At 43.4% G+C, this 24,527-nt stretch overlaps 1 protein-coding gene across 1 annotated transcript in view; it reads left to right on the forward strand.

Annotated features, from left to right (window-relative positions):
* The window catches only part of thap1 (THAP domain containing, apoptosis associated protein 1), a 49,307-nt gene extending 33,871 nt beyond the window's left edge, over positions 1 to 15,436 (forward strand). Inside the window, exon 3 of the mRNA XM_034120233.1 lies at positions 14,413 to 15,436. Coding sequence (XP_033976124.1) covers positions 14,413 to 14,814 — 402 coding nt within the window. The 3' untranslated portion in view covers positions 14,815 to 15,436. The remainder of the gene's footprint in view (positions 1 to 14,412) is intronic.
* Positions 15,437 to 24,527: the final 9,091 nt, after the last annotated feature.

Below are 24,527 nucleotides of genomic sequence, written 5' to 3' on the forward strand. Positions count from 1 at the left end.
GATGAGGAGATCATTCAGGTTGGCTACTGATATTCTGTTGACCATTGTGACCACAGGTCCGGATTCCACAGCAGTACAAGCGTTGAGTGGTCCATTTACCACCCATCCAAACACTGTCCTGACTGCATATGGTCCATTACCTTGACTTCTTATTATGTCCCAAGGTTCCATTGCCTTAGGAACATCAACTCCTATTAGAAGCTCTATGTCAGCATCAATTTCTTTCAGCTGTATGTCACTTAGATAAGGCCATCTTTCCAGATCCTTTTGGGTAGGTACATTTGCTTTTGAGACAGGAATCTTACTCTGTGTGTACACCTGAGGTAGGTCAAGGTAAGTACTGCCATCTAAATGTCCTATCTCCAATCCTTTAAGTTCGTAACTCTTTACAAGTCTTTCCTGACCCATTGTTCGTAGAACGACTGTCGTTTTTCGTGATTTGGGATTCAGCTGTCTCATTAGATTCTCTGTGCAGAATGACGCTGAACTGCCGGGATCAAGAAAAGCATAAGTTGAGATAAACTTATCTCCTTTGTGAACCTTGACTCGAACAGGCACTATGGCTAGGGCACAATCCCTACCGGCCCCAGTAGCTTCACCAGCCGAGACAAGTGCACTGTTGACCCAAGCTCCTTTTGTTTCAGTAGGGGGAGGCTTTTGTAGAAGTGGACTGTCAATGTGAAGTATTGTTGGGTGACCTTTTTGACACGTTTGACATGTCAGCCTTTTCCTACAGTTCCTGCTCATATGACCCCTCATCAAACATCCAAAACAATAACCATTTATCTTCAAAAAGTCAACCTTTTCCTTGTGTGGATGATTTTTGAACTGATGGCAATCAGTCAGCACGTGCTTGCCTTTACAAAAGTAGCAAAAAGAGGCAGGACTGCCCCCTTGTGGCTGTTTGAAGGTGCCACGCTGCTCTGTGTTTGATGGTGCGGCGCTGCTCTCCTGATCACCTGCTGCTGCGATGATGGTGGCGAAGCTGCTGCCTCTACTTTTAGGTGTTCTGTGGCTCATGGGTTGGCTCCTAGTGGCCATCTTTGGGCTAGAGATGTGGCGATCCTGTATATCCCCAAATAATGGGTCCAGGAGTATTTTAGCTTGTTTTTCCATAAGCTCCACAAGGTCACAAAATCTAGCTCTCCTCTTTGTTCTCTGTAATATGTCATACGCCACTGTCCGCCATTTTTCTCGCAGTTTGTAAGGGAGTTTAGATATTATTGATCTTAGATTGGAAGGAATATCTAGTTCATCCATGTACTGTAAATCTTGCATAGCATTGCAGCATCCTCTTAAATACATTGCATATGCCTGAAGCGCTTTGCCATCATCCGGTCTAATTGATGTCCAGTTCATTGCCTTTTCCAAATAGGCGCTGCTTACTTTGATCTCGTCCCCAAAGTGCTCCTTTAATAGCCGTTTGGCTTCTGTGTAGCCTCTTTGGGTTTCCATATGCAGGCAGCTGCGAACGAGATCTTTGGGCTGGCCGGAAGTGTACTGGTCGAGAAAGTAGAGCCTGTCATGACTGCCAGCTGTTTTATCCTCAATAAGGTGTTCGAATGCTCGCATAAAGGACTGATATTCAAGTGGATCACCATCAAACACTTTTATCTCCATTGTTGGTAACAAGGTAAGTTTTTGCTGCATAATGATGAGGTCAGCAATATCTCTCTGTCTCTGTATAACAGTGTCGAGGTTATCATGGGTTTTATTGCGTTGGGTGGAGCTATGCATTGTGGGCATTTTAAAAGGTCTAAACTGTGTCGTGGGTTGCTGAGGGCTGCGGAGATTAATGACAGTCCTCTGAAGTGGTGTTTTAGGCACTGCACCCAATGGCATGAACTCCATGGCTGAGATTTCAGGATCCAACGTGTCTGTGCTTCTTTCTTTTCTTTCCTCCAGATAAGCATTCATTCCATCTTGAATTTGATCATCAATTTTTTCCTCCATGCCAATGCTTTGCAGAACCTTTATTTTAGCAGCAGATGCTGCAATTTCTGTGTCCAGTTCCATTTGTTCCAGTTCAGCTTTTAGTGTTGCTTGTTGTAATAGCAGTGCATGTTTCTCCTTTAATCCAGCTGCTCTGGCTAGCAGGGCGGCCTTTTCAGCAGACGCTCTTATACATGCTGAGGAGACTGAAGAGCTTTTTGAGCTCTTTGACTTGTGTGAAACATTCGAGATGCTGTCATGGGGATGAATCTTTGATTGTGCAAAGTTTTCTCTTTTCCACACATCCACATCTTTCATACAATATTCAAAATGTGTCATTTTTGGCTCAAACCAGTCCACATGATCCTCCTCTCTCTCTTCCTCCGATAAAAGCTGTTGTACGGATTCATGAACACTGCACAAGTCATTTATATTTTGTTTTAAACATCTCCAAAGCTTCATTCACATGCTCCACATTCCCATCATCCACAAGCAAGGCCTTCATTTCGTTCATTTTCCTTGTGCATGCTCCTAATTTCCCACTGCGGGAGGCTTTGAGTGATTTTAACAATGTTTCTGCGTCAGCAGAAGTCCTGGGATTGTCCGACATGATTTATTTATTTGTTTTTAAGCCGTGCGTAAAAGACGTTGCGCTCCTTTAATGAGTCTCACAGAGCACGCCACTGGCTTCCTTTGTTGCACAAACAAATTAAATCACATTCTTTTCACAGACGATCCACAGGTATTTACATTCCTCCTCCAATGCGTGCATCGCTGTTATGATTTCCTCTTAGACTTTAACACATCCGACATTCCATTCAATGCGTATACGGATTTATTCCATTTATTTACTCACGACCGGCCCAGTCTGTCAGCTCCGGTGTGTCCACATGTGTGTGTCTCTTCCTTACGGAGTTTTTTCGACTTGATGTAATGGCATCCAAGGTTTCCTTTGATGCCACTATAGAGCGGGGTTGACGACACGCAATCCAGAGCAATAAGCAGCCGAAGGTTTTCAGTCAAAAAATGTAATTTATTAACAAAAAAGGTATTGACTTAAATAGTCTCAAAATAACAAATCTAACTAATAATTTCGGCGATATACTTTCCTATATAAACTATACTTTGCAGTCCAATTTGCAACACTAATTTCATTTAAAAGTCGAAAAAACTGTTCCGCTCCCCGTCTCATCAGGTCTCAGAGCACCGCGGCTGTCCTCAATTACCTCACTTAAATAAACACCGGAAGGTACAAGGAAACAGATCATATTTACGATTTGAAATAAACAATCATTTCATCAAAAGATATTCACCATGGCAATATAAATCATTTTACATCATTAATTCATTTATCAAATTATGAATCTAAATAATAACTTTGACTTCATTGTGGCTCTAACATACCGGCCCCTAATTGTTGACGCAGTAGCAAAACAATTAAAACATTATAATAGAGCCAAAAAACAAGCAGTTACTCAAATGTAACTGTCATCAATATACAATCATTGTCATAGTTCATAGTCCAATGTTTGTGTTAGGTGTGTTTGCATGAGTTCAAGAGAAAAGGGGGGGGGCATATGTGTGTATGTGTGATACTGGGTGTCAGAGGTTACTAGCACATGACACCTTGTGTTCAATCAACTGCTTCCAGAAGCAGACAGAGCTTGTCAATTGGCCGCTGTAAGGTGCTACTCTTGGTTTTCACCAAGACACTTCGGACAAGCCCTTTCGACCCTGACAACGTCTTTATCACCCGGCCCATTTGCCAGGAATTTCTTGGTGCTGTATTATCCACGATGACGACGAGATCATTGGGGCGAAGGTTCCGTTTGGGGTTGTGCCATTTGACTCGCTGTTGCATGATTGGGAGATATTCTCTTATCCATCTCCTCCAGAAGAGATCTGCGAGGTATTGTGCCTGTCTCCATCTCCTCCGTGAGTACAAGTCCTCCTTGTGAAAGAGTCCAGGTGGCATAATCGGTTTTGTCTTTAGCAGAAGGAGGTGATTTGGCGTGAGGGGTTCGAGATCGTTTGGGTCACTTGAAACTGTAGTCAATGGTCTGTCATTCATGATGCTCTCAACTTCGCACAAAGCTGTCTGTAGAGTCTCATCATCCAGTCTCTGTTCTTTTAGAACGGAACACAGAATCTTTTTTACAGGTCTGATGAGCCTCTCCCAAACTCCACCATGGTGGGCTCCATATGGCGGATTAAAAGTCCATTTTACTCCGTCCCTGAGTAATGCATTTTGAATCTTGTGTTGATTCAGGTCTTTAAGAGCAGCTCTTAGCTCTTTCTGTGCTCCCACAAAGTTTGTGCCGTTGTCTGTCCTGATGCTTGTCACTTGCCCTCTGCGACATATGAATCTGCGCAAAGCATTGATGCAGGAGTCAGTGTCCAATGAGCTCGAAACTTCCAGATGTATGGCACGACTCACAAGGCAGGTGAAGATCACTCCCCAACGTTTTACATTTGCTCTGCCTCGTTTAACCTCCAGGGGTCCAAAGAAGTCAATACCAACATGAGTAAAGGGTGGTAGATCTGGAGACACCCGATCCTCTGGGAGGTCAGCCATTTTCTGCTCTCCAACTGTGGCTAGCATTCTTCGGCAGAAAACACAGGCTTTGATTATTTTTCTGGCTGCCGAGTTAGCACGAGGCAACCAGAATCTTTGATTTAGTCTTGAGAGCATGTGGCTTCTCCCCGAGTGTCCAATCTGCTGATGGATGTGGCCCAGGATCAGTTTGGATATAGTCGAGTCTTTGGGCAAGATAATGGGGTTCTTCAGATCCATTGGCATTGCCGATTTGCTTATTCGTCCTCCCACTCTTAATATGCCTTCAACTAAGATTGGGTCCAGCTTCCTGATAGAGCTGCTTGCTCTTACTTGCCTTCCTTTCTCCAAAAGTGCAAGTTCCTGAGAGAAGTGACGTCTTTGCTCAAAGTCAATTATTGACTTTTCAGCTTCTCTAATGTCCTCCACAGACAGATGTTGTGATCCAAATGTCAACTTTAGCTTGTTCATTTTGTCCTTTAAGGATTTCAAAAGAGTCCAATCTGGGGCAAGGTCAGCTTTAGCAGATTTCCTTCTTTGATTTAGCAGAAGAAGGATTCCCCTTAATTTAAGTATCCAAGCAACCCCTCTCTGCAGTCTGCTCCATGATGAGTAATACTCAAACAGTTTGCTGGTTGGGTTGGTTTCGTGGACACTCAAACTGTTAACTGCTACGTCCTTTCTAACCTCTGGGTCCTCTGATGGAATAAGGCCCAGGTTCTTAGGTGTTTTTGGCCAATATTCCTTTTCCTTTTCCAGATACTTAGGTCCTGTTATCCACCTTGATGTCTTTAGAAAGTCTTCTACATGCAGCCCACGGGATGCGTCGTCGGCAGGGTTGTCCATGGAGCTCACATGCCTCCACTGCTTCTCCTGAGACAGGTCCTTGATCACTGAAACTCTGTTTGCCACAAATGTGTGATATCGTTTAGTCTGGTTGCTGATGTATCCGAGGACAGAGGTGCTATCTGTCCAGAAAGTTGAGTCGTTGAGGTCCACTTTAAGCTCCCTTTTCAACATCCTGTCCACCTTTACTGCAAGTGTTGCTGCAGTAAGCTCCAATCTGGGAATAGTGATCTGTTTGAGTGGAGTCACTCTGGATTTCCCCAAAATAAATGAAACATGGACCCTTCCCATACTGTTTGTAAAGCGAAGATAGCTGGTGGTGCCGTAACCTTTTTCGCTTGCGTCACAGAAGTGATGAAGCTCTGCAGTCCTGATTGGTCCAAAATGCTCAGGTTTCATACACCTGTGCACTTGAAATCTGCTAAGCTGTTCCAACTCTGTGATCCATTTCTGCCATTGTTTTGAGTATTCTTCTGGGATGATTTCATCCCATCCACACTTTATCCTGCATAGCTCTTGGAGGATCTGCCTGGCTTTAAGGATAAATGGGGAGAGGAATCCTAATGGGTCGTAGATGGAACTGACTGTAGAGAGGATCCCTCTCCTGGTAAGAGCTCCGTTTTTGATATTGACTTTGAATATGAAGGAGTCTTTCTCTGTATCCCATTTGATTCCAAGTGCTCTTTCTATTGGCAGGTTTTCCCTGTCAAAGTCCAGATCCTTGAATAGCTTTGCTCTGTGATGCTCAGGTATACTTGCAAGCACTTCACGGTTGTTACAGACCCATTTGGTCAATGAGAAACCTCCTTTGGTGCATGCGTCTCTGAGGTCTCTGATAAGCTTAATAGCTTGTTCAACTGTGGCCACTGATTTGAGGCAATCATCAACGTAAAAGTTGGAATTGATTGTTTCAGTTACCTCTTCGTCGTACTTGAAGCTGTTGTCTTCTGCCACTTGTCTGAGAGCATAGTTAGCAATGCTAGGTGAGGACACAGCACCAAAGAGGTGGACCTTCATTCTATATGCCTCCAATGCCTTTTCAGTGTCTCCATCTGGCCACCACAGAAACCTAAGGAAGTCTTTGTGCTCTCTCTGGACTTGCACTTGATAGAACATTGCCTCGATGTCCCCCATGAAAGCAATTTGTTCTTGGCGGAATCTAAGCAGAACTCCAATGAGAGTGTTTGCCAGGTCTGGACCTTGGAGAAGTTCCTTGTTAAGAGATGTGCCTTTGCATGATGCAGTGCAGTCAAACACAACTCTAAGTTTGCGCTTTTGTTGATGGTAAACACCGTGGTGAGGTATGTACCATATCTGTCCATCATTCCTGTTAAGCTGTTCTGGTGGCACTCTCTCTGCATAACCCTTTTTTAACACATCCTCCATGAATGTTTTGTATTCCATGGCATATTCTGCATCCCTCTTAAACCTCTTTAGGAGATTTAGAGTACGTTGTTTTACCATTTCATAGTTATCAGGCATAACTATGTCCTTTTTTCGAAAAGGCAAGGGTAGGTGATAGTGTCCATCCTTGAGATCTACTGAGCTTGATGCTATCTCCATGAACCTTTTGTCTTCACCTGACATTTCCTTCTTCTCTTCATAATCTTTTTCTGAGAAGTCCTGATTGTATTGTGTGATGAGGAGATCATTCAGGTTGGCTACTGATATTCTGTTGACCATTGTGACCACAGGTCCGGATTCCACAGCAGTACAAGCGTTGAGTGGTCCATTTACCACCCATCCAAACACTGTCCTGACTGCATATGGTCCATTTCCTTGACTTCTTATTATGTCCCAAGGTTCCATTGCCTTAGGAACATCAACTCCTATTAGAAGCTCTGTCAGCATCAATTTCTTTCAGCTGTATGTCACTTAGATAAGGCCATCTTTCCAGATCCTTTTGGGTAGGTACATTTGCTTTTGAGACAGGAATCTTACTCTGTGTGTACACCTGAGGTAGGTCAAGGTAAGTACTGCCATCTAAATGTCCTATCTCCAATCCTTTAAGTTCGTAACTCTTTACAAGTCTTTCCTGACCCATTGTTCGTAGAACGACTGTCGTTTTTCGTGATTTGGGATTCAGCTGTCTCATTAGATTCTCTGTGCAGAATGACGCTGAACTGCCGGGATCAAGAAAAGCATAAGTTGAGATAAACTTATCTCCTTTGTGAACCTTGACTCGAACAGGCACTATGGCTAGGGCACAATCCCTACCGGCCCCAGTAGCTTCACCAGCCGAGACAAGTGCACTGTTGACCCAAGCTCCTTTTGTTTCAGTAGGGGGAGGCTTTTGTAGAAGTGGACTGTCAATGTGAAGTATTGTTGGGTGACCTTTTTGACACGTTTGACATGTCAGCCTTTTCCTACAGTTCCTGCTCATATGACCCCTCATCAAACATCCAAAACAATAACCATTTATCTTCAAAAAGTCAACCTTTTCCTTGTGTGGATGATTTTTGAACTGATGGCAATCAGTCAGCACGTGCTTGCCTTTACAAAAGTAGCAAAAAGAGGCAGGACTGCCCCCTTGTGGCTGTTTGAAGGTGCCACGCTGCTCTGTGTTTGATGGTGCGGCGCTGCTCTCCTGATCACCTGCTGCTGCGATGATGGTGGCGAAGCTGCTGCCTCTACTTTTAGGTGTTCTGTGGCTCATGGGTTGGCTCCTAGTGGCCATCTTTGGGCTAGAGATGTGGCGATCCTGTATATCCCCAAATAATGGGTCCAGGAGTATTTTAGCTTGTTTTTCCATAAGCTCCACAAGGTCACAAAATCTAGCTCTCCTCTTTGTTCTCTGTAATATGTCATACGCCACTGTCCGCCATTTTTCTCGCAGTTTGTAAGGGAGTTTAGATATTATTGATCTTAGATTGGAAGGAATATCTAGTTCATCCATGTACTGTAAATCTTGCATAGCATTGCAGCATCCTCTTAAATACATTGCATATGCCTGAAGCGCTTTGCCATCATCCGGTCTAATTGATGTCCAGTTCATTGCCTTTTCCAAATAGGCGCTGCTTACTTTGATCTCGTCCCCAAAGTGCTCCTTTAATAGCCGTTTGGCTTCTGTGTAGCCTCTTTGGGTTTCCATATGCAGGCAGCTGCGAACGAGATCTTTGGGCTGGCCGGAAGTGTACTGGTCGAGAAAGTAGAGCCTGTCATGACTGCCAGCTGTTTTATCCTCAATAAGGTGTTCGAATGCTCGCATAAAGGACTGATATTCAAGTGGATCACCATCAAACACTTTTATCTCCATTGTTGGTAACAAGGTAAGTTTTTGCTGCATAATGATGAGGTCAGCAATATCTCTCTGTCTCTGTATAACAGTGTCGAGGTTATCATGGGTTTTATTGCGTTGGGTGGAGCTATGCATTGTGGGCATTTTAAAAGGTCTAAACTGTGTCGTGGGTTGCTGAGGGCTGCGGAGATTAATGACAGTCCTCTGAAGTGGTGTTTTAGGCACTGCACCCAATGGCATGAACTCCATGGCTGAGATTTCAGGATCCAACGTGTCTGTGCTTCTTTCTTTTCTTTCCTCCAGATAAGCATTCATTCCATCTTGAATTTGATCATCAATTTTTTCCTCCATGCCAATGCTTTGCAGAACCTTTATTTTAGCAGCAGATGCTGCAATTTCTGTGTCCAGTTCCATTTGTTCCAGTTCAGCTTTTAGTGTTGCTTGTTGTAATAGCAGTGCATGTTTCTCCTTTAATCCAGCTGCTCTGGCTAGCAGGGCGGCCTTTTCAGCAGACGCTCTTATACATGCTGAGGAGACTGAAGAGCTTTTTGAGCTCTTTGACTTGTGTGAAACATTCGAGATGCTGTCATGGGGATGAATCTTTGATTGTGCAAAGTTTTCTCTTTTCCACACATCCACATCTTTCATACAATATTCAAAATGTGTCATTTTTGGCTCAAACCAGTCCACATGATCCTCCTCTCTCTCTTCCTCCGATAAAAGCTGTTGTACGGATTCATGAACACTGCACAAGTCATTTATATTTTGTTTAAACATCTCCAAAGCTTCATTCACATGCTCCACATTCCCATCATCCACAAGCAAGGCCTTCATTTCGTTCATTTTCCTTGTGCATGCTCCTAATTTCCCACTGCGGGAGGCTTTGAGTGATTTTAACAATGTTTCTGCGTCAGCAGAAGTCCTGGGATTGTCCGACATGATTTATTTATTTGTTTTTAAGCCGTGCGTAAAAGACGTTGCGCTCCTTTAATGAGTCTCACAGAGCACGCCACTGGCTTCCTTTGTTGCACAAACAAATTAAATCACATTCTTTTCACAGACGATCCACAGGTATTTACATTCCTCCTCCAATGCGTGCATCGCTGTTATGATTTCCTCTTAGACTTTAACACATCCGACATTCCATTCAATGCGTATACGGATTTATTCCATTTATTTACTCACGACCGGCCCAGTCTGTCAGCTCCGGTGTGTCCACATGTGTGTGTCTCTTCCTTACGGAGTTTTTTCGACTTGATGTAATGGCATCCAAGGTTTCCTTTGATGCCACTATAGAGCGGGGTTGACGACACGCAATCCAGAGCAATAAGCAGCCGAAGGTTTTCAGTCAAAAAATGTAATTTATTAACAAAAAAGGTATTGACTTAAATAGTCTCAAAATAACAAATCTAACTAATAATTTCGGCGATATACTTTCCTATATAAACTATACTTTGCAGTCCAATTTGCAACACTAATTTCATTTAAAAGTCGAAAAAACTGTTCCGCTCCCCGTCTCATCAGGTCTCAGAGCACCGCGGCTGTCCTCAATTACCTCACTTAAATAAACACCGGAAGGTACAAGGAAACAGATCATATTTACGATTTGAAATAAACAATCATTTCATCAAAAGATATTCACCATGGCAATATAAATCATTTTACATCATTAATTCATTTATCAAATTATGAATCTAAATAATAACTTTGACTTCATTGTGGCTCTAACACCTCCCTATCATGTCCTGAGAGCCCTCCATCCCCCAATTGCTAGTGCCTTCACCATTTAAAATGTTAATAGTCAAATCAAAGGTGTTCCCCGTGTTCCTCCTGTTGTGTGCCTGCAGAGACAGACTCAGAGGTGGAGATCGCCCACAGTGATGACTCTGACGTGGGGGGCTCTCTGTTATGGGCTGCTCCCCTTCTGGTATTTGGACAATGTTGTGTCGTTGTTGCGATTAAACTGATCTTGTATCTTGCATATTTCACCTTAGGAAAGTGGGCACGCGATGACAGCTTCCTTGACACCATCACGGCGATGGACCGCCATGCCATGGTCAGCAAGGAGAATGAGGACCTGCGTGCCAAGGAGATGCACGACGAACGGCTGCTGCATTCACACAAGGCCCAGGAATCGAGGTGGAGCAACAAAATACCTTTCAGGCTGGGCTTCTGGCAGTGCTAAGCGAGCTGATTAAATCCAACAGGCCTTCAATACAAAAATTAAGAAAAACTTGTCGTCGTTGATAAACTGTACAATGACTTGTTGGGAGGCGTGTGGTGCAGTCGTCTGGTGCGTTGGTGTTCGGATCAGGGGAGCACAGGTTCAAACCCCACTGCAGTCAGGATGTCGTTGTGTCCCTGGGCAAGACACTTCACCCCAAATTGCCTACACCTGGGAGAGTTCATTTTGTATTATTGTGATTATATATATATATATATGCCACTGTTATTAATACTGACACCTAACTTTGCACTAAGGTGTGTCTGCTGCTGAGCCTATCTATTGTTATTATATATATATATATATATATTGCCACTGTTATTATATTGTTTTGATACTACTGACACTTATTGATCTGCTGCTGATAAATAAAAGAGAACCTACATTGCGATTAAACAGAAAATGTATCTTGCTTATTTCTCCTGACACTTTATCTTTATGGTGACCTGTGTAGCATCCTATACATCACATGTAAGTGATTATTCTGATACCATCATGACACCATGAAACTGGCGAAGCTTTATTTATTGTGTCCCACCCCATATATGTGAAAAAGATCATTCAATTGTATTTCAAAATGGCGTCCATCAACACAAACACTATTTATAGAAAGATAAATGGTTAAGTTTGTAATTAACAGTGTTGTGAGTTCAATATTTTAATTAATTATAGTAAGGAAACATAGGATATATAATAAAGGTGTTAACTGCTGAGCCTATTTACTGTGCAATACTACAGACATGTTAGTGGTATTATTTCTTATCTAACTCTTTCCTATGGTCAGACAAATCAGAAGTCATTTAAACAATTTGAGATTTTGTTCTTTTTGTTTCTCAATTGATTTTCCAGAATATGCACCACCTAGGCAGACTTTATATCACAAATAAATGAATGACATGTACTACAGTAATTGATTATATTGATATTGCCTACTCAGATATAAATGTGTATAAAATGAAATCAATTCAAAGTTTCTTGCTGCTTTTAATGCAATTCATGGCTGCAGGGCAAACGTCCAAAATCCTTATTCTACAATCATTTAATCAAGACACTTGTGTATATTTTACTTTAATTTGTAATAAACAAAAAAATATGAATGGTTGTCATCAAGCTGGGTCGCCGGTAAGGCAGTCCATTCCTCCCTGTACTCATCACCACGACGCTCACACAGGTTATGCAATACGCAACATGCTGCCACCTGGATTTTGATATTGTCCATGAAACATGTCCATAGCGTGTGCTTGTCGCCGTCCAGTCCTTTTGTTAAGGCTTCTTAACCGCGATCTGTATTTGTGGCTGAGTTATTGGCTTAAATAACTCAGCACCAAAACCACAACTTCAGTCAACTCCATAGCGTGTCTGACTGAGGTCGGAAGGTAAACAGAAGCATACAGCGGAAGCGGAAGTTTTTTTTCTTCTTCTCTCGGTTTTTTGGCGGATTGCAACTTTAAGGTGCATACCGCCACCTACTGTACTCGCCGTGAAGTTGTTTGCGGCCTGCCAGTAAAACCAAAGCAGAAGAAGAAGAAGTGACGTCAGCGGCTCATTTGCCTAATCCACCCCCAGGAACTCATTTTGGTGTGAACGCGATCTGCTTTAGTTCGTCAGAACTAAAAGAGCTCTCATGAACTAAAGTTCTCTTGAACTACTGTGGGAAAAGTACTTGGTGTGAACGCGCCTATAATCTGTATCAAATGCACACATTGATTCCACCAAAGGACACAATAAAAATAGAAAGTACTACATATAAACTAGAATTAATTGACATCTTAAATTATTAATATATACACAAAAAAAGGTTTACAAATATCCAACCTTCAAATTGCTTTTTTAAATCCACAATGCTCTGCACACTTACTAAAGAAACTTTGTGTGGAAATCTCAGTTCATTTGTAGGGCTGCGCGAGTATGGCCAAAAGTATGTGAGTAAATCTCACTGTAAACTATTAATCATCACCAAATTCGGTGATATTATGACCGATCATAACTCAGCTTTATGCACACACATACATTTTGCATGGTTTAAGAAACGGCTCCGTGTTACAGGACGGGTCGGGGGGTTTGGCTGAACCGCTGTAGACTCTGCACGGAGGAGCCGCGGCGGAGCCCGGGCGGTGCTGCAGCTCCTGATCGGAGCAGTCTGAGACACACGTTCACTAAGCCGAAAAACTATATCCGGTCACAGAGATCTGCTATTTTAAAGTAAAGTCAACACTTATCGAACCTTAAATATAGTCTATATTAAGAACGAAAAGTTTTAATGTATATATCATTTTTTGTACAAATGTGCGAGGGTGATGACGTCAGAGCATCGTCCTATGTGCCGGGGCTGAGCCCCGGCCCAATTTAACCCCTGACTGTAGCTATGTACGTATGACTAATAAAAGCCTTGAACCTTGAACATATACATTTAAGGTGCAGACATTAAGAAGCCATGTCGTTTTTTTCCAAGAGTAGACGTGATATTACTTCGCCGTTGTTAACATGGGAACGTTCTCTTTATACGTCTACGGCGCAGTCACGCTGAGCTACGTTAATGCGGAGGTAGGCATGGTTGAATCTAAACAGGGTTGGAAAAACGACAGATGGAGTTGCACAGTTCTATTGATTAATAAAGAACAGTGTAGCGCACACTGTGTGACCACACAAAGACACAGCAGTTCAGCCAGCAGCCAGACCCAGCTGCTAGCAGAAGCAGACAGTGGTGCAGGAATGAGTCTTAAAATACGGAAATTAGTTAGCCTTTATGCAGTTCAATTCCCTTGTCTCAAAGTCTGAAATAAGGTCTTTGGTTAACACAAGCTGAAGAGATTTGAATGTTGTATTCTACAACATCAAATACGTCAGTTAATAGCCCACTGGTGGATTTTGCTAACAAGTGTCTAAATAAGACGACTAAACGTCATCACTCCCAGCATTTGCCACCGCTAGCTTATCGGTGTTGACGTGAAGTCATGAGACGACTAAACGTCATCACTCCCAGCATTTGCCGCCTTTAGCTTAGCGGTGGTGACGTGAAGTCATGTGGCCGTGCTGTAGTTCCTTTATATCCCAACATTAGCTGCCTTTAGCTTAGCGTGGTGACGTAAAGTCATGTGACCGTGCTGTAGTTCCTTTATATCCCAACATTAGCTGCCTTTAGCTTAGCGGTGGTGACGTAAAGTCATGTGACCGTGCTGTAGTTCCTTTATATCCCAACATTAGCTGCCTTTAGCTTAGCGTGGTGACGTAAAGTCATGTGACCGTGCTGTAGTTCCTTTATATCCCAACATTAGCTGCCTTTAGCTTAGCGTGGTGACGTAAAGTCATGTGACCGTGCTGTAGTTCCTTTATATCCCAACATTAGCTGCCTTTAGCTTAGCGTGGTGACGTAAAGTCATGTGACCGTGCTGTAGTTCCTTTATATCCCAACATTAGCTGCCTTTAGCTTAGCAGTGGAGAAGCAGCCATAGTCCCACCTACTTAACTCTGATTGCTCGATCGTTTCTCCAGTGGCTGTGAGGTTTTGTGATAAAGCTGCCAAATCCTCAAGGTTTCTCCCCGCTCATATTTGGAAGCTTTTCTGTGAAATGTGTTGACCTCTAATTAAAATCTGAATTCTGGTGTGTTTTCTGACAGTCGGAGTCTCTGGAGGATCCTTTCACCTCGGATATCCACTTCCCTCTCTCTCTGCCTCTGACCTCAGACCCAGCAGTGGAAGAGGAAGAGGAGGGGGAGCCCGGGAGGTGCCTGCCTGAGATCTGGTGTGACAAGGTGGCAGTTTCCTGTGACCACAACTACACAGCAGAGGACTCCGCTCGGCAGAAAAAGCGCATTGAGCAGCTGGAGGAGCAGCTGGGGAGTCTGAGGAAGAAGCTGAAGACGACTCAGCAGAAATGCCGACGACAGGAGAGACAGTTGAAGATGCTGAAGGCAGCGTGCGAGACGCCTAGGACCGGCCGCCAGCCGCCTGCAACTTTCGGAGAGGGATACGTGATTCTACCCAAACACATCTACCACACACTCAAAGGCATCAAGTAACCATGAACTAATGAAAAGGAGATGTGGTCAAAATGAAAGGCAGATAAAACTGTCAGCAGCAGGAGACAGTCGCAGATCTTCCTAGCCAGCAGCGCAGCCCTGAGTCCAGACAGGAAGGGCTCCGTAAGAATGCAGGAAGCAGGAAACTCGGAATTGGTCGGTACAACAACTACTTACATATTCTTCGTGTTAGGGCTGCACTGAAATTGCTTTAACCCTTGTGTTGGCTTACTTTTTAATTGTTGTCCTCCCGGTTTGACTATTTACATAGCATAGAGCGTATAAATAATCACCCAAATCTATGTTACACCTTTTAAGGCAACTTCATATCTACTTATTGCGTTTTACTCTTCTTTTTTAAATGTATGGTCAATACACCTAATTTACACACAATTAAACCTAAAACCGAATTTGAATAAACTCGGATTCTTCAAGAAATAGTCCACCATGTTACTCCCCCTGAAAAAAACAAGAATTGTGACTTTAATTTCTATCCTATTTATGTTTTTTGAGGAATTCCTCCTAAAAAGGAGTGTAACAAAAGGTTAATTTGTAATATTTTTCTATGATTTACTTCTTTCTGTGTTTTTTTTTTTCCTCACATAAAAACAATACAGAAACATTGTGTGTCTGTCTATGTTCCTGTGAAAGTTGTTTATTAAAAATATTTTAGATAACAAGGGTATCATGACTTAAAATTGGAAAGAGGAAGCTAGCCACGAGACGCTCTGGAAGAATAATGGATGTGTTTGAAGTCCAAACTCAGCATCATATCTGGAGTTTAAAAGTCAACAGAAGGATGACCTTATGGTCGATCTTCATCCAAAGATCAGGAACAAATTAACTTTAAGCATGCTGGGTGGGGGTTAAACTTTCTCCTCTCTTCTTCTTTGTTTTTTCATTGTTAATTCTTCTATATTTTTTACCGGTCCAAATATCACATTAATTCCGTTAGACCAGTGGTTCCCAACCTTTTTGTCTGGTGTCCCCCTTTAGCTGGTCTCAGTTCTATAAGAACCCCCTCACTCATCTGTGATGATTCGCCTACATTTTGTCTTGTATTAAACCCTTTGTAATTGTATTTAACCCAATTTTTGACCGACACTCCGGGCGTGTTTGGTGCTCTGTTGCTGCTGCTGCAGGTGGGATGGCTTCATATAATTATATGCCAGGACTTCGCCGCTAAAAGAACACTGTGGCTTTGTTGGATCATCAGATGAACATGTGACTCCATGAGAGATGTATTCCTCACTGAACTGCCGGTGTTTGGAGGGCCAAGACAATTTTATTTCACTAGGCTCTCCTAACCCCGGTTCTGGATGGAGCATGGAGGAGGCTCTCTCTATAACCGAGGATACACTGATGTATCCTCCGGAGATGTATGACGCACGGCTGGACTGATCTCAACCAATGACAGCTCTGCAAACTGTTCCCGTTGTGATAAGTTATTTAAGATGATCAAATGTGCCTCAGACTTTCTGCCCTTTACCGTTTGTTTACTCACTAATCACATCTCCCCTGGATGTTAGGCTACTTTGTTTATTTAATTTAATGGTGACGCGATGTTTACAGTGAGAACAGCGGCTGAGGTTTGTGCAGAAAGCAGAGCAGTGTGTATAATATATATCGCTCAATAATATATAACGGGCTTAAATAATACTCTTTATTTGTAGGCTTTAGTAGATATCTACAAACAAAGAGCAGATATTTCAATCTGTTGTACAGTGTGTAGCTGTGTGTATATCCAGTCTCTGATTGCTTTACGTTATCATGAAAGTGCGTATATGTATATATATATATATATGTATATATATGTATATATATATATGTGTGTATATATATGTATATATATGTGTGTATATATATGTATATATATATATATATATATATGTGTGTGTATATATATGTATATATATATATATATACATATATATATATACTGTATATATATATATATATACATATATAGGGACTACATACATATATATATATATACATATATATATACATATATATGTATGTATGTAGTCCCTATATATGTATATATATGTATATGTGTGTATATATATATATATATGTTATATCTATCTATATTGTGTTATATATATGTGTCTGTGTGTCTATATCTCTATATATCTCTGTCTATCTCTCTCTATGTGTGTCTCCTCTTCTCTGTCTCTCCTCATCTGTGTCTCTCTCTCTCTCTGTCTCTGTGTGTCTCCTCTCTCTCTCTCTCTGTCTCTCTCTCTGTGTCTCTGTCTCTGTGTGTCTCTCTCTCTCTCTGTCTCTGTGTGTCTCGCTCTCTCTCTCTCTGTCTCTCTCTCTCTGTGTCATCTCTCTCTCTCTTCTCTGTGTGTCTCTCTCTCTGTGGTCTCTCTCTCTCTCTGTCTCTGTGTGTCTCTCTCTCTGTCTCTCTATCTCTGTGTGTACTCTCTCTCTCTGTCTCTTCTCTCTTATATATTATGTCTCATATCTGTCTCTGTCTCTCTGTGTATCTATACTCTCTTATGTGCTGTGTGGGGTTTTGTTCACCTTTTAAAAGATGTTTGAATGGTGATATACCCAGTGATAGATGTTAAGGACTAACGTTTATAATAAATACATTTGTATTGATTTTAAGATCTTTTCATACAATCATACGTATTGGGATCATTTGTATTAATGTGGACCGGAGGGAGAGGGTGACGAGCATAAGTTTCACTTTCCTTTTTTATTTCAATTCCAACTTTGGTCATGAAGAATATGTTTCTCTGTTGTCCCCGTTCATAAAGCATAAAGCAACAGCATCAGAGCACGGTGCAGAGTCTCTAGATGAGTTTACAGTAGTCCCTCGTTCTTATTAAACATCCATGTTGTAGTCCGCTGTATAGAAAACTGTAGTTTCCATAGTTTCCCCACAGCAGCAGACGCACATTTATGACCTCCGCTGGCGCATCATAAACACGTCGGATAGTGAAAGTGCAGTCGGATTCTCTAAAGTACCGCAGTCTCTTCTCCTAAATTCTTTTTGAATTCTCCTATCCACTATCCCTTAACCCCGTGACGTTTCACTCAGAGGTCAAGGAATAGACGATGGGGATAGACGATAGGAGCTGATGTTTGGACTATTCAACCGCAACCGATTTCTCATTTCTCTAACCGCCTGCTGCTTCCCCTCTGACTGACCTCCTCCACAGACACACTCCACCGCTCTGCTACTGCCAACCTCCTGCTCCTGCCCACCCGGAACAACCTCAAGTCCTGGGGCGGCAGAGCCTTCTCCGTTGCTGCACCCACCCTCTGGAACTCATTACCCCAATCCATCAGAGATTCTTCCTCCCTCACAGCATTCAAAACATCACTCAAAACCCACCTGTTCAACACTGCATTCAACCACTGACCACCCCCCCCCCTATTTTCTGTTTTGTTTATCTCTTTTTGTATTTTCTTTATTTTTTTATTCTCTGTCAAAGCGTCTTTGAGTTTCCTGAAAAGCGCTATACAAGTCTCATGTATTATTATTATTATTATTATTATAACAAAACAAAAAGGCAGTCAGACAAACAGTCAGACAGACAAAACAACAGATAGATTTAGGGGCCAAAGGCCTTAGTAAACAGATAGGCCTTAGTAAACAGATGGGACTTGAGGGCCCTTTTGAAGGCGTCGAGTGTGGGGATGTTGCGGATCTCCGCAGGGAGAGTGTTCCAGAGGGTGGGGGCTGCCACACTGAAGGCTCTGTCCCCGAAGGTTCGCAGTTTGGTGCGGGGGCCAGAGTCTGAAGACCGCAGGTTCCGGGGTGGGGCATGTGGGTGAAGGATGTCCGATAGGTACTGGGGGGCAAGGGCATGGAGGGACTTGTAGGTAAGGAGGAGGATTTTGTATGATATGCGGGACTTGACCGGCAACCAGTGTAGGTGGATGAGGGTGGGAGTGATGTGCTGCCACGGCTTTGTGTGTGTGAGTACCCTAGCAGCACAGTTTTGGACATACTGGAGCCTGTCCAGGGTTTTGTTGGGAACCCCAAACAGGACACCATTGCAGTAGTCCAAGCGGGTGGTGACAAATGCATGCACGAGGGTTTCGGCAACCGACTCAGAGAGTGACGGTCGGAGTCTGGCAATGTTCCTTAGGTGGAAAAAGGCCGATTTGGTCACAGACTTGACGTGGGAGTGGAAGGAAAGGGTGGAGTCGACGATGACACCCAGGTTGCGGGCTTCAGGAGATGGGGAGATGGAGCAGCCGTCAACCTCGAGGATGAAGTCATCAACCTTCTGGAGCAGCGCCTTGGATGGTCCATATCCCACCTGTAGGCAGACCCCCCCCACCAGAGATGAGTCCGACGAGGGTGGCGTCGTCTGCGAACTTCAGGAGCTTGACAGACTGGTGACTGGAGGTGCAGCTGTTGGTGTACAGGGAGAAGAGCAGGGGGGAAAGAATGCAGCCTTGAGGGGAACCAGTGCTGATGGTCCGGGGGTCAGAGACGTGTTTCCCCAGCCTCACGTGCTGCTTCCTGTCAGACAGGAAGTCTGTGATCCACCTGCAGGTGGAGTCGGGCACGTGCAGCTGAGAGAGCTTGTCCTGCAACAGAGCCGGTACGATCGTATTAAAGGCAGAGCTGAAGTCCACAAACAGGATCCTGGCGTAGGTTCTTGCTGTGTCCAGGTGCTGGAGGAGGAAGTGAAGGGCCATGTGGGTCCAGGTGCTGGAGGAGGAAGTGAAGGGCCATGTTGACAGCATCATCTACAGACCTGTTGGCTCTGTAGGCGAACTGCAGGGGGTCCAGTAGGGGGTCTGTGATGGATTTGATGTGGGAAAGGACAAGGCGCTCAAAGGACTTCATAACCACAGAGGTCAGGGCGACGGGTCTGTAGTCATTTAATCCTGTGGTCCTTGTTTTCTTCGGGACCAGGATGATGGTGGAAAATGTGTTTGTTTTGACAGCTTCCTTTGGGGATTGCATACATTTTTTAATGTGTATTTTTTGGTGTATTTACTGTCAATTGTTCAACATTGTTTATTTTTTGGTGAAAATCGTCTTGTCTTTTACTCAGTCCTTTCACAGTTGGTTCAATCTGCACTAACCAAGAAACCAGGTGGTGATCGTATTATCAAAGAATACAACCGGACGAAAGGTCTGACTGACTCCACACGGCGACAGATGGTTAAACATCCTCGCTGCTGAGATGACTGAAACTCATGGGTAATTATTTTATTTTGCGAAATTGAAGATCTCATCCATTGTGCGGAAGCTACCTCAAATGAAGAGGACATGAATGATGACACGCTTGCCTCTGGTAGTTGAATTACTCAGGCCGTGTCTCAATTCAGGGGCTGCATCCTTCGAAGGCTGCATTGGTAGACCGCTTGCGTCACTTCTGCCGAAAGAAGGCTGTCCCAATTCAACTCTCCAATGTCCACCGAACTGTCCATTGCGTGGGTTTATAGGGCGGACGCAATCGACGGCTGCCATGTCACTAAGATGTTTTCAGAAACAGAGAATAACAAAAGATGAATAAAGAAACATTTGCTAAATGATTTTCACCATAACAAATGTCTCTGCTCTACAATTGTTTTACATACCTTTCATAGATATTGATGGTCCACGGGAACCTCCCCCAGGGCAGACACCTCTGCAGACAGTTGGTCCCGCCAAGGGGCAACACTCACTGCCTCCAACCCATTCTCCCCCTCATCCACGTCCTCAACAAAATCTGATAGATATTGTGCATTACAGCACATGCTGTAATGACCTGAAATTGCAAAAGTGACAATATGTTATAACCCCGAAAAATAAGTAATGTTAGGTCATCCAACTCTTCTTCAGTATTATACAAAATCCTGTTGAGTGATTACTTACTTGAGGAATGAAGGTGCGCGCTCGATGATGGAGCGTGCCCGGGAGTGATGGCTGTTAAAGCGCTGGGATCCCACACCTTGCAGCGGCCGTTTGTAGGGAGTGATGAGGGGGAGTGGATGTTGGAGGCAGGGGTATCCCCCGTCTGCGAGGATGTACGGCCCTGGAGGAGGGTAGAGTGCCCGCCGGTACAGTGGACTGTGGCGGAGCACTCTAGAATCGTGGACAGACCCAGGCCAGCCCACGTACGTGTCAATGAAGCGGCTCTGATGGTCACATAAAGCCTGCAGAATAATAGAACTAAACGGTTTCCTATTTCTATAACAGTGACCATCAGGGCCGCTTGGTGGCACGATGCGGACATGGCAGCCGTCGATTGCTCCAGCAGCTTTCCTGAACGATCTGTGTCTGGCCAGCCCTGCAAACCCACGCGACACAGCCTCCAGGTCTTCTGCTGTTCTGGGGAGGTGGATGACCTGGTGGCGAATGGCCACCACCTCCTCAGTGACCCTGTGGACAATCCGGTGGACAGTGGATCGAGGCATCCCAAAAGCTCTGGAGACCACCCTGTAGGATGCCCCACTTGCCAGCCAGAACAGGAACACCAGGGTCTCAATGGTGGCACCCCAGGAGGTCCAGCAGCACGTTCAGGGACTCCCTGCTCAGCCGAAAATCTTGCCGTGTGTCCTGGTTATTGAAATACCTGTCCAGGACAGGGACGGTGAGATCCATCCTGCAATACAGGGGTCTTGGCTATAAGAAAAGGTGGAGGAAAAAGGTCAATAGAGAATTCAGTGTAAAATGCTTATTTGTCAGTGTATATAATATATTTTATATATAAAATAATACATATTATTTGTATAGCGTTTTAAGATACTCAACACTTTAAAGACATCATTAAAACAACCCACTTTAAATACATAAAGCACAACATTATTGACAACTAGAGAATGCAATTCCTGAAGAAATTGCTAGTGGGAATGCTTTATGCTGAAAATCTGACGCTGAATTGTAATGTGTAAGAAGAAAGTGAAGAATTTAGATTGAAATGATACATGAACACTGGGGGCTTGAATGTGTGATGAGAGAAGAAAAGAAAGTAAAAAAGCAGCAGAATATTTGAACTGCAAACTTTTGAACTAACTTGATGGTAAATGATCTGCCAACGGCATTTGATGACATCCCATAATACACTTAGATGCGTTAATGGCTGCATCGTTACCAAAACTGTGAAGTTTTGGGCCGTTTGGAGCACTTTCAATGAAATTATGAGAAAACTGTGTTTCATGGTGAGCATTGTGTTGCCATGGCAACGGCAATTGAAGAAATCTCAAAACTAAATTGTCATTATACACAGAGTGCAACTCTGTCCCGGTGTGCACAAAATACAAACACATACATAACACAAAAAAACACGGCAATAGGACAGACAACATAAACAATCATACCGGGGAATAAATAGTTAAAAATATTGATATAAAAATAGTATATAAAGTGCATTAAAAGTGTGTGTATGTGTGAGAATGGTTATGGTTATTGCATTATGTGTGGTGGTTAAGCAGCCTGACGGCCCAGGGGTAGAAACAGTTTTTGAGTCTGTTTGTCCGTGACTTGAAGCTCCTGTATCTTCTCCCAGAAGGCAGGAGAGAGAACAGTCTGTGACCTGGGTGAGAGCTGTCCTTTATTATTTTGTTAGCTCTGCTGCGGCAGCGGGAGGTGGAGATGTGTTCCAGAGAGGGCAGGGGGCAGCCGATGGTTTTCTCTGCCATCCTGATCACTCTCTGCAGGGCTTTCTTGTCCGCAGCTGAACATCCTGCATACCACACAGAGATGGAGTAAGACAGCACGCTCTCGATGGTCGCCCGGTAGAAGGACACCAGCAGCTTCTTGTTCAGTCGGTTTCTCCAAAGCACCCACAGGAAGTGTAGTCGCTGCTGGGCCTTCTTAACTGCTGCAGTGGTGTGTGCTGTCCAGCTGAGGCTCTCCGAAATGTGAACCCCCAGGAACTTAAAGGTGGAGACCCTCTCCACTCTCTCTCCATTGAGGTGGCGAGGAACGAGGGATGCGTTTTCATGGAAACGGCATATGATAACACCCCATAATTGACGTAGAGCTGTTCAGGGCAGGACAGTTAACCATTATCTGAAGTCTGGTGCTGTTTTGACCCTTTTCATAGGCGTTACGACAACATCGTGTTTTATGGCGAGGGATGCGTTTCCATGGCAACAGCCTATGGTGAGATTTGGCGTAAAGCTGTTGAGGCATGGACCGGTGATATACAAGCGAAGTTTCGGGACGATCGGACCGTGTCCATTGGAGTTACAGCGACATCGTGTTTTATGGCGAGGGATGCGTTTCCATGGAAACGGCATATGAAGACACCCCATAATTGACGTAGAGCTGTTGAGGGCAGGACCATTAACCATTATCTGAAGTCTGCTGCTGTTTTATGGCGAGGGATAAAAACAGCACATGGTAATGTGGTGCCATAGTAACACCACATTACGTAACATCAGATTTGATGTAGAGCTGTGTTAACCATTATCTGAAATCTGCTGCTCTGAGCATGTCAGTTGGAGTTATGACATCACCGTGTTCCATGACACAGGTGTTTATATTTGAGCTAATGACGTGTCCAGAGATCAAAGGTTTCCATGGTGATTAGTGAGAGGAAAGCATTTTCATTGTTCTGAATGAGAGATAAACCTGTTACATATGAACGTTTTGTTGAAGAACCGTAACAGATATCGGTGAAATATCAAAGCGTGAAGCATGTCAAGGAACTTGAGCATCTGAAGTGTACTTTTTGTGTACTTTCGGGTTAATAATGTGGCCTTTTTGGCAGATTAACTAAAGGTGTGCGGCTGCTGTGGTGGGGAAAGATGAGGCTGAATTTACAATGGGATTTAATGGAGACATGTTGAAAGTTTTTGTCACTTCATGCCCTCAAGAAGCATTTTGTTTAATTTGTTTGCTTAATTTATTTTTATTTTTCAAGCTACGTGATGTTTTCCTACGTTTCTCATGAAAAACTATGTCTCAGGAATGTAGGGTTTGGGAATTATGGCAGGTTTAAAAAATATATATGAAGGCGAATTTCAATCTGTCCTCCACTCTAGCTGTGACATCACGCACTCTAAATCTGAAGAAGGCCTCTTTACCAAGGTCTGAAAAATGTTTAATATTTCTAAAAGTATGAATCAGATTTAAAAGTTGTGTAATACGAATAATGTCAGAAAGATGTGTAACATTTTAAAGTTGGAATGAGGTTTCTGAGTGAAAGTATGAAGGAGCAGTTAGCAGATGAAGTTGCATGAAGATTGTTCAAGTCTGAAGAGTTTCTCCATTGACTTCCATGTAAAAAATTTGATGAATTATGGGATGTATCTCTGGAATTATGAAAGTTATGAATAAGAAAAGTAATAGCAATCGATTCCCGACCGAGCTGAACGTTTTGATGTTTGAACGGAGTTTCTGCGATGTGGAATGTGGGAGAAGAAGAGCAGCAAAATAACCCGGCGGAATAATAATAAAGAATTTCGTGCGTAGAAGAAAAAGTAGTTGGAATGCTGTATCAGCATTCCCACTAAATAAAGCAGTTATGAAGAGTGGAGTTTTGATATGTGATTTGAACATAGTGAGATGGGAGCAGTCATGTATTTTGGTGAGTTAGTTCCACATTATATATTTAAGCAATAGCTCACGACAGGCCGTGGTATATGCTCATTATATCACAGCTAAGGGGCGTGGTTCGGCCCGACGCGAAGCGGAGGCCCAACTGTATACAGTTTACAGTTTCTCAGACGCGGAGGGATACTGACTTGTTGTGAAAAGTAACTACAATTCTACCCGTGGTATACGCTCAGTATACCACGGC

Source organism: Trematomus bernacchii, unplaced genomic scaffold (genome assembly GCF_902827165.1).
Source record: "Trematomus bernacchii unplaced genomic scaffold, fTreBer1.1, whole genome shotgun sequence".
Classification (NCBI taxonomy): domain Eukaryota; kingdom Metazoa; phylum Chordata; class Actinopteri; order Perciformes; family Nototheniidae; genus Trematomus; species Trematomus bernacchii.